The sequence below is a fragment of the Rattus norvegicus genome, chromosome 17, assembly GCF_021556685.1.
Source record: "Rattus norvegicus strain SHRSP/BbbUtx chromosome 17, alternate assembly SHRSP_T2T, whole genome shotgun sequence".
Taxonomy (NCBI): domain Eukaryota; kingdom Metazoa; phylum Chordata; class Mammalia; order Rodentia; family Muridae; genus Rattus; species Rattus norvegicus.
Window position 1 is genome coordinate 7,977,501 of NC_141550.1, and position 10,164 is coordinate 7,987,664.

At 52.3% G+C, this 10,164-nt stretch overlaps 1 protein-coding gene across 4 annotated transcripts in view; it reads right to left on the reverse strand.

Annotated features, from left to right (window-relative positions):
- The window catches only part of Tgfbi (transforming growth factor, beta induced), a 29,898-nt gene that overhangs the window by 19,175 nt on the left and 559 nt on the right, over positions 1-10,164 (reverse strand). For 2 of the 4 annotated variants that reach the window (XM_087589659.1, XM_087589657.1), the window contains exon 2: positions 5,300-5,398. In XM_087589659.1, coding sequence (XP_087445785.1) covers positions 5,300-5,398 — 99 coding nt within the window. 4 annotated transcript variants of the gene reach the window in all.

Sequence of the window (10,164 nt, forward strand, 5' to 3'; positions counted from 1 at the left end):
AGATGGTTGTGAGCCACCATGTGGTTGCTGGGAATTGAACTCAGGACCTCTGGAAGAGCAGTCGGTGCCCTTAACCACTGAGCCATCTCTCCAGCCCTCACACTGTCTTCTCAATGACTACCAGACTCGGAGTAAGCCACCAGGAGGTGATGGTGACTCTGGCCCCCAAGGGTGGCTCTGATTCCAACAGGGTTTGTTTCTAGGACCCTGTCTACAGATCTGGGCTGAAAGGAAAGACCTGGGGCAGTCCACCTAGAGCATGGCTTGCTCCCTTGGGTACCGGTGGCATTGTTGGCCCTAGCTACCAGGCTTGATTCTCTAGGGGAAAGCACAGAGTGGCCAGACCTCTCAATGGCTGGCTCTCAGTAGGATGCCCAGGCTTCTGGAGCCTCAGTATTGCCATCTGCAAATGGGTTTAAAAAAAATAAAACCCACACTGCTTGGTCAGAGAATGACTACAGGCACTGAATTGGCAAACAGGCAGGAAGCACTGGGTTTGGAACTTCTGAAACAGACAGACAGAGTAACCCCCACCCCCACCCCATGGAAATGTTGAAACAGAAGTTCAGTTATATAATTTAATATAACAAACACAGCCCCATCAGTAGAGACCTCATCTACGTGAGACCACTGATCATATCCCGTCGTGATAGCTATAAACTCAGCGGTGAGGGCTGTTATTAGTTTCCGGTAGGTAGCTTGCTGCGAGAAAATTGTCGCAAACTTCGTTGGCTTAAAATATTATAAATTTATTGTGTCACAATTCTGAAAGCTTAGAGTCCAAAATCGGCCTCGTGGGCCTAATATCAAAGCCATGATCCTTTCAGAAGCTATAAGGATAATCCCCTCCCCGGCTGCCCTTCAGCTCCTCGAGGTTGTTGTATTCCTGAGCCTATAGCGACTTCACGATCGCTTTGGATTTGAACAGCACACCCCCTTTCTCTCCGACTCTAACGCTACCGGCATGCCCGTCGACAGGGACCCTTAGAATCCCATCAGACTCACGTCAGGCTGACACCCTGGTCACTTCCGCGATGTGAGGGAATGTATTTACAGATTTCAGACTAGGGTGTGGGGACCTTTGGGGGATCGTTACCCCCATACAGTACACGGCCCCCGTGAATGTTCTCAACAGAACACAGTTCCACACCAGCTGAGCGGGCTCCTGGTTTACAGAAAGTCTAGAGCTGGAAGGTTTAGTAAGCACTGCCCCAAGTCCGCTGTCTGTCTGCTCAGTCTCCATTATCTTACAGCTGGTTATGGAGGGGGACGGGTAATGTGCTCAGGTGTGGTCTGGGGGACAGTGCAGACGGCTCTGACAAACCCTCTTCTGGGACCAAGGATGCATGGGAAGGAGGAAAAGGGTGGCTTCTGTCTTTGTGCCACAATGACATCGACAAGAAGTAGACCTCCAAGTTGATGGGACAGTACCAGTCCCAGCATTTCTTCTAGGCTCCGCCCCACAGTTACCTGGCAATAGTGGGGTGTGCCTGAATCACTGTAAAAGGGGCTGCCTGCCCCTCCTTTTTCTCTCTTGCTCTCTCACTCTCTTACCCTCTTCCCTCTCTGTCCCTTCTCTCCCCATTCCTCTCCCTCTTCTCTCCACATGTTCACAGCCAGCCTCTCCTCCTCCTCTCTCTCTCTCTCTCTCTCTCTCTCTCTCTCTCTCTCTCTCTCCTCCCTATTCCCTGAACCTGAATAAACTCTATTCTATACTATACCATCGTCATCATGTGGCTGGTACCTCAAGGGGAAGGGTTGCCTCAGCATGAGCCCACAGAGACACCCCCTTCCCCGGCACCTTACCTCACTCTCTCTACCAAACATATCCCTTCCTCTTTTTTCTTTCTTTTTGTATAAAACACAACAGCACCAAGGAACTCCTGCTATGGAGCTGAAGGGCAAAGCAATGCCAGCTGCTGGAGAAACAGGAGTGTCCTGCCAATTCATCTTGGCTCAAGAAAATGGCTTCTCACCCGTGGTTGCCAGGGGAACCACGTAAAGATGCTGGGATGGACCGCTCTCACACCCAGGTGCTAGCTTCCACACTGGCCCTTCTGTACCACCTTCAGGGTGCCGCAGCTCCAGCCACAGCTGTGACATCTCAGTAGTGTCAGCTTCAACATGTATGCCGAACAGACCTCCACCCCTCCTCCCGCTCCACCCCTGAGCCTCCCATACGAGGCCTGCAGAGAAGCAGCCTGAGTCTCCCTTAACCCACACATAAACCTTTATGACTCCCTGCCAAACCTGGGCCTGAAACCACAGAGTGGGCTGCTGTCTGTCATCCACAACTCTCTGACTTCTTAGCTATCGTGTGGCCAGGGTGTTCTATAGCTCTAAAGTGAATTTCTAAGGGATAGAATTCACTCAACCCACCCAACAGGGCTCCTCTACCAACCATGTCCTTGCAAGCCACCAAACAGCTACTGTTGGAAGACCCAGTAGCCTCACTGCCAAGGACAACGCTGAGCGTGGCAGGGCTACTCTACCCTCCGGAAGACACCATCCACACAGACACACTAGGCCTGCTGCCATCTCTCTGGTGACCTCACGTGACATGATCTTTACCTCCACACTTGGTGTTCATCAAAACTTCCTTCTGGTCTCAGGCCCTTTGAAGACCCACTTACTCTCATCCCAACACACGCTTCCAACACAGCTCCCCTGACAGCTTCCCGAGAAAATGCCAGTGATCATGCTGTCTCGTCAAGACATCCCTCTGCTCCAGCCACCACACTTCTAGCCCCATGCTTCATCCAGCGAGGCCCCTCAGGGACCCAGTCAGGAGGACATTAATTCCAGCCAGTGGGGACCCCCCTACTAGCACTTAATTGTTTTCTGAAGTCAGCTCCCTTCCAGACCTCCCTCCTATGCACACCGCTGTCCTGTGACACTTAGTCCTAGAGGAAGGACCACAGAGATGAACTCTATCTCTTTCTTCTCCTCTCTTTGTCCCTGGGTCTCTTCCAAGTCAGCTCCACCTTCCCGAGGCCAAGGCCTCACAGGATGTTCCATCAGGGATCATAAAGTTTTTTTTATCGATTCATGTTTTCTTCTGCTCACTTCCTCTTTCTTTTTCTATTTTTTTTTTTTTTTTTGAGGCTTCCCAAAGCAGCCGCTCCATCCAGGAGTTGAATGTGAGTATCTCTTCCTCTTAGCCTTGTGAGCTCAAAGTCTTGGATGGCCTTATCCTTGACTGACCCCGCTACAAACATCCTTCTCCCACCCACGTCCTCATACATTTTCCTCTTCCTGGAGCTGGTGCCCCCCTCCCCATACACACATACTCAGTGGGGTGAGAGGGCTGTCCCACTACCCTACTGTGTTCGCAGAACCAAACTCAGGTGAGAGGAGAGGACTTAATCAGCTACTATCTGTCAGTACACGCCCCTGTGGCTTGTGCCTCCTCGAGGCACGCGGAGAAAAGAGGCAGGTAGGAGGAGCCGATCAGCCAAGACAGCTCACTGTCAACACATGGGAGCTCTCAAGAGATACCATCAAGTCACCATAGGTTTCCTCAGTCAAATGCTATGACATAGGCCCATCTGAAGCAGAATGGCCAGTGCCACCTCATGGTTAGCTTCCTGACAGGAGCTCTGACACGAAGCTCTGCTTCTTGGCCCCAGTAGCTTGGCCATCTTCCAAGAAACAATGACATGGGGCCTGGCCTGACTTTGTGTTTAATTTAAGCAGCCCGTGTTTGAGTAGATTATACATTTGTGCGACTATATCCACCATTTCTGAGAGCTATTGGTTTTTAAAAGTTGGGTGTCCGGCGAGGATGTTTCCGTATAGAATTCGAAACATCTCTTTTTGCCCTAAACAGCAAAAAATTTCTGCTGAGCATTCCGTTCACTGAACCTGGGAGGCATCCCAGCTCACACTACTGTCAGAGGCTGTCCACCGTCCGGTGGGAGTCGCTGCCATGACTGTGAAGAGACTCCCAGAGAGCTGCCGGTCTCGCTCCTGTTCTGCTCTTTGAGACCAGGATGAAAAACTGCCTAACCATCCCAGCCTCACACTGTGTGTTCATTTCCATAGGTGTGCGGGGAGGGGCGGGGGGGGGATGCAGCGTTTCCTCCTCTCCGTGGGAGATGACGGTTGCTTGAAAGGGTGAGGAACACAATTTAGAAAATCTCTCACACTGGGGTAAGTTCAGGGAAATCATCCCATTTTGCAGAAAAGAGGAAGGCCAGGTCCCTCCACAAATGGCTCCGGGGATTTTGCCATAGCACAATTTCTTTTCTGTAGCCCGAGATCTGTTGACTGTCAGTGCTAAAGCCATTAGGTTTCCCAGAGTTCTGTTAGAGCATGCATTCAACTGCTTCCACCAGGGAGCCAGGCATTGAGAGCGGAGGCCACCTCCCTCCACAAAGAGAGGCACTCACAAGGCCTACTGTGACCACCGGGCTCTGTGGGTGTGCCCTTCCTTCTGTAAGTGTTGTCTACGTTTGCTATTCTGGGGTTGTAGTTACGATGCGCAGGCACCGTAGTCCCCTTAGGAATAGTTCTCAATGCACCCCTCGTGCACACAAGGCAACTGAGGAGACATCTCCAAGTAAGTGGCAGAGCCAAGGTCTGAGTTGGAGCCTGAGCTCATGTCTCACTTTGCTATGCTGCTTCCTGGTGTGCAAATTCCTAAGCACCCAGGCTTTCTGAAGTGTTTACTTTGGTGCTTGCTGACACAAGGGTAACCTTGGGGATAGGTTCACCAACAGCTTTTTACCCCTGGGGGGGGGCGGTAAACTGTTCACATAGCTCCTCTGAACAGTTGTATCATTTAGTGAGAGAAACACACACACACACACACACACACACACACCATTCACACGTGCACACTCAACCCAGCACGCTTCTTGCAACCCTAACTGCCCTAATCAACACTGCCAAGTCTTGTCAGCAGCGCTAAAAATCTAAAAGTCAAACAGCTTCGCAAAGTGCCACACCCCACACGCATTCCATGACATGTCTGTCCATGCGTCTTCTCACCTCCTCAGTCATCTGGCCTTCTCTGGAGCTGGCCAGCCCAGGGTACCTGCCACACACACACACACACACACACACACACACACACACACACACACATGCAGGCACGCACGCACAGTGTGTGACCTCCTTGACAGCTTTTTTTTACTCAATATGGCCTCCTTGGCAGCTGGCTCTTGGCGCTCTCTCTCTCTCTCCCTCTCCTCTCCCTCCCTCTCTCTCTCTCTCTCTCTCACACACACACACACACACACACACAGAGTGTGCCTTCCTTGGTGGATGGAGGTCTTTGATGGCAACAGGTACTCACGTCGACTTGCCGCAGATCTTCCTCTGGTACCACTGCTTGCAGTTGGTGAAGTATTTCTTGTTAGTGCCAATGACCTTCTGCACAGCACATACATTGGGGCTGGAAACCAAAGCAACAGTATTACTGAGGTAGCCAGCAGTTAGCCCACACTGAGGTCTAGAGAGAGGAAAGACAGCCATTTTGGTGGTTTGGGGCAAACCTTGGTGGGGTCTTTGTACAACCTCCCCATAAAAATCTTCTCCTGAAATAAATTCCTCAAGTCCATCTCACAGGCTTCTCTGGCATGGACAAGTACTAAGTGTAAGTGGAAAAAAAACCTTAAAAGTTTAGGGACAGGTTACAGGCTACAAACACGGGTAAACTCTAAGCCATGTTGCTGAGACCTGCCAAGCCTCCTCTATCTGAACCTGCCCTGAGCAGACTTGGCATCCCAGTATGTGTCAGAGGTCCTGTTGTCAAGAGGGGAGGGCTGCCAGCGCTTCTCAGCCAGTTCCACAAGCATGTTCTGCGTGTCTAGACCAGCTGCCTGGCTCCCGGGACGACGCAATGGGAGTATCCACTCTGCAAACCAGGGTGCACAGCCAGCTGCTGTCAGGACTGACAGGGAGTACCTTCCTACTTAACTCCCCATGGCCCATCCCTCAGAGCTGCTCCCCACTTCCCCCAGGTACAGACCTTACTTTGTGCTGGGTACCAAAAAGGTCCTATGTTCCCTCTCTCCAGCTGCCCTCCAGAACCATAAAGATAAGTGTTCTTGGTCTGGATAGAGTCGGGCAGAAATAGGCACCTTAGAAATGGCTGAGAGCCATTGAGTTTAAAAATATCCCCAATTACTCTGGGAAAGCAGAAGCAAACACCCTGCCTTGGTTTCTGCTGAGAAGGCTTTTCTGGACGCTGTTCGGATGCATTTTCTTCTACGGAACAACCAGAATGGTGATGGTGATGGTGGGGACTTCTTCACATCTGCCATGCCTCGTGTTGACAAAGATGAGGCTCTTCCCGAGCAGACAGCAATAGGCTTTGGACTGAAGGGTGAGTCGGAAAAGTAAAGGAAACAGACTCAGAGTGTTCGTGAGATGTCCGTGTTCGCACAACTTCGGATGCATTCAAATTCGGGCCATCTCTTCAGTGGCCGTTTCCCAACACTTTAAAGAGGCGACGCAGAGGCAGGAGGATTGCTCTGAGTTCAAGGCTTACCTGGGCTACACAGTGAGTTTGAGGCCAATTTGGACTCGGTTTCAACTAGCTCGCTCGCTCGCTTGCTGTGGTCCATAGAGCCCTGTAATGAGCGTGGCGTTTGGGAAGATCTGTGGCTACCACCTCATCCTGTCCACAGCTGAGTGACTGATCAGGCGGTTGTTCCTTCTGACCCTTTATTTCTCCCCCGTTTCCTTTCCATGTAGCATGCGCCTGCTCTCTGCTGTTGTTTAATAGACATCAGTGTGCAGACCAGGTATGATATTAGGAAAGCCATCTTGACAGAAGACAAGTGAAGGCTGGATCAGCTGGCCTTAGCTGGGTCTCACCAGGCCCTTAGAGGCTCTGCAGCCAGAGGATCCTCATGTTTCTCTCAAGGTCCTTGAATAACCTCTGGAGAGCTCCCATAGGCTGCACTCCAGCCCCCAGTCGTACTCACTGCTGTACGACTCCAGAAGTCCTCCTGTCCAACTGAGCAGGAAATAATTACTGTGGATGAATTCCCCGCAGCTCGCCATGGGCGGCCGGCGGCTCTTCAGTGAATCTCTGTGGATTTGGCTCCAGCATTCCTCGCCTGTGTATAGTTTCCACTGCTCCTGCCCCTGTGACAGGAGCAGAAGCTGGGGGTGGAGATAAGCTGTGTCCACAGGAAATCTATGCTAAAATGTGTTAAAAAACAAAACAAAACAAAACAAAAAAAAAAAAACAAAAAAAACCGAGCAGGGCTTTTGCCCCGAGACCCAGCAACTCTGCTGTTCTATTTGCGTGTGAAAACCAAGTACTTTTGAAAGCTCCATCCAGTTTCTCTCGATGTTGTGCAAAAGTGTGGCCCACTTTCTCTCATTTTGCGTTGCCCACCCCCCATTGTTACACAGACACAGCTGGGAGACAAAGGACCACCCGGCAACCCCCACCCACTACCAGCTTTCTACGTTTGCATCCAAAGCGTCAATTTCTCCCTCCCTAAAATAGGAACTTTGCAGTGTCTGGGGGCAGGGGCATGAGGAGGTAAAGGGAGCAGGGTGATGAACACCCTGTGCACGGGGACTAGGTACGCACAGTGTCATTTCCCTCCCTCGCAGGACACCCTGTAGTTCCCCCAAACTTCTCCTTTCTCCAGCTCTCGCTTTGAATAAAGGGCTGGAACTGGAACAAGGTTATCCATCTGCACAAGGTGCCACACCCATGTGTGCAAGGCCAGGCGGTCCCGTGGTTTTTCAGGGACCGTTAGGTCGGAGTAAATGCAACTCTGCAACAATTTGCCACAGCTCGTGTGCCCGGGGAATCCAGATCTCCCTTGGTGAAGGAGGGTCTTTCTTATATTTACTGTGAGATGGGGGTCTCCTTAAATTGCCCGCCTCTTGGCCCAGCTTCAGAAGCAGTTGGGATGAAAGGCACGCATCCCCCTGCTCAGCACCTCATCTCTTGATCCATCAGCCCACCCGAGGTTACTTATCCAAGTTTTCCAACTCGGGGCACAAAGCACAGGGAATACCTCAGAGAAGTAAATCAGAATCATTTGCTCGTTTTGTGTTTGGTTGGAAGCACATGCCACAGTGAGCTCCACACAACTTCTGGGAGGCTGGTTCACTTATTCCATGTGGGTCATCAGGGTTGGCAACCAGGGCCTTGGCTGAGCCACCTCACTGGTCCACATCTGAAGTTTCTTAAAGCTCCAGTCTTCCTAACAATCAGTGTCCTGGACTCTGGAGGGCAGGCAGTTGGCCTCCAGGATAGATCTTACCTATCTTTAGAGACCTCACTGTGGCTGTGGCATTGCAGCTCTGAGTTACGATGCTGCAGGGTGACCTGTGGCGACCTTGGTCATTAAGAGGAAGGAGGCACAGAACTGAACGCAAGAAAGGCAGCGGGGACTAAAGGTGAACAGGGCAGGGATGAGAGATGCTCCAGTTGTCAAGGTTCTGCTTTGAGGTTTCGAATCTGCATTTTCCCCATCTGCCCTCTCAACCCTTCATGCTCACAGCCTAAGTTAAAAAATGACCCCAGGACCTTTCCACTGGCTGCCTCCTTCCAGGAGGGCGTGAGGTTGAGGAATGGCCTGGGTTGGCTCTGTTCTGCCTGTGGCCAGTCCTGCAACCGGCGGCTTGTTTTTCCCCAAGCACTGAGCATCTGGGAGGCTACAAGACACCTGAATGCCACATGCAGAAGAAAGGTAACTGTGCCCTAGAATTAGCATCCTTTACCCAAGTTCAGAGCATACCCACTTGCTGGGGGCTGCAGCTTGGTCAAGGTCTACAGAGACAACCGTCACTAGCCACGTGGTTTGTTTTCTCGTTAGATCTGAGTACAGGACTGTGTGCTCTCTTAGAGAGTTTCAGGCATAGCCTGGGGCATGAATGCCTGACCACAGGTACCTGGGCCTCCTCAGAAGCCATTCCTCCACTGCTTCCATATAGTTTCCTCTAGTTCAAATGGTGTTGGTGCACCCAGGTAGACTGGAAGTGCAGCAAAGCCAGGCTGCGTTTGAAGCAGGCATGACCTGGTTGTGTGTGAAAACACTGTGCCAGCCTCTTTCTACATCAGGGTGAAGCCTTGGCCAGATTGTGTCTCCGAAAGCCTACACATCTGCAGTGTCTCAGAGAAATACCCAAAGCACCAATGACCGATGTTTACAAAGTTGGCGTCGCTTTAAGACAGATTCCAGTCCTGACTCCAGGGTATATGGCTGGGCAGGCTGGTACCCTCTCAAAACTCGGTTTCCCAATCTGTCTAGCATGTGTGAAGGGTGGTGAAGCCTCCTGCTATACATCTGTGGCCAGAAAGCACTGTTGGGTGTTGAGTGTTTGGGAGCAGAGCAATACCAAGTGCACAGGAGCGGTGGGCACCTAGGGTCCTGCCACCAGGTATGACCAATCTCACTCCTGGAATCACTGGACAGTGACCTGCCTGGATTTCCCCCCCCCCCCCGGTGGGTACCTTCTCAGGGTGATGGTGATTCTGGTTGAGAGCTGCCCATTCCACCTTCTACCTAGAGTCAAGAAAGGAGACTGAAAGTCCCCTAAGCTGGTTCATGCACTTTCGTCTGACTCTGTGGTCACTGGCCAGTCCCCCAACCCTTTTGCCACAAAGCGTTCCACTGTGTCCCCACATCTCATCAACCCACAGTCCCTCCCTCGACGCAGGTTTGGTCTCTCTATGCAATGGCTGATTTTCCTTCGGCCTTTGTCCCCTGCACCTCTGGCTAGCTATGATGTCCCCAGCTGAGCGCACTGGCAGCTCAGCGACCTGTCCTGTGCTTGCACCTCCCACTACAGAAGGGCTGGAACTTACCCGTGCTGGCGGCCCCGGAGCCGGCTGTGCTGCAGCACCAGCTGATAGGGTGACTTGGCCGGGCCCGCCAGGGTCCCGGTGAAGCCCAGAGACAGAGCCAGAGCGAGGGGCAGCAGCCGCACGAGGAGCGCCATGGAGCTGAAGCACGCGCGGACCCACGATGAAAGCAGGCGCGGGCGGCGCTGGCGAAGTGAGAGCGGCGGGGCAGCGCGCGCTGGGTTTAGTAGCCCGAGGGAGGGAGCAGCCGAGGGAGGGGAAGGGCAGCCGGCGCCTCCCAGGCCACACCACAACTAAACACCCGCACCCTCCTGCACCGCCCCGCGGCTCACACACGCCCTCCCACTTCGCACAAAGTGCGGGTCCAAAGGAAAGCGTCC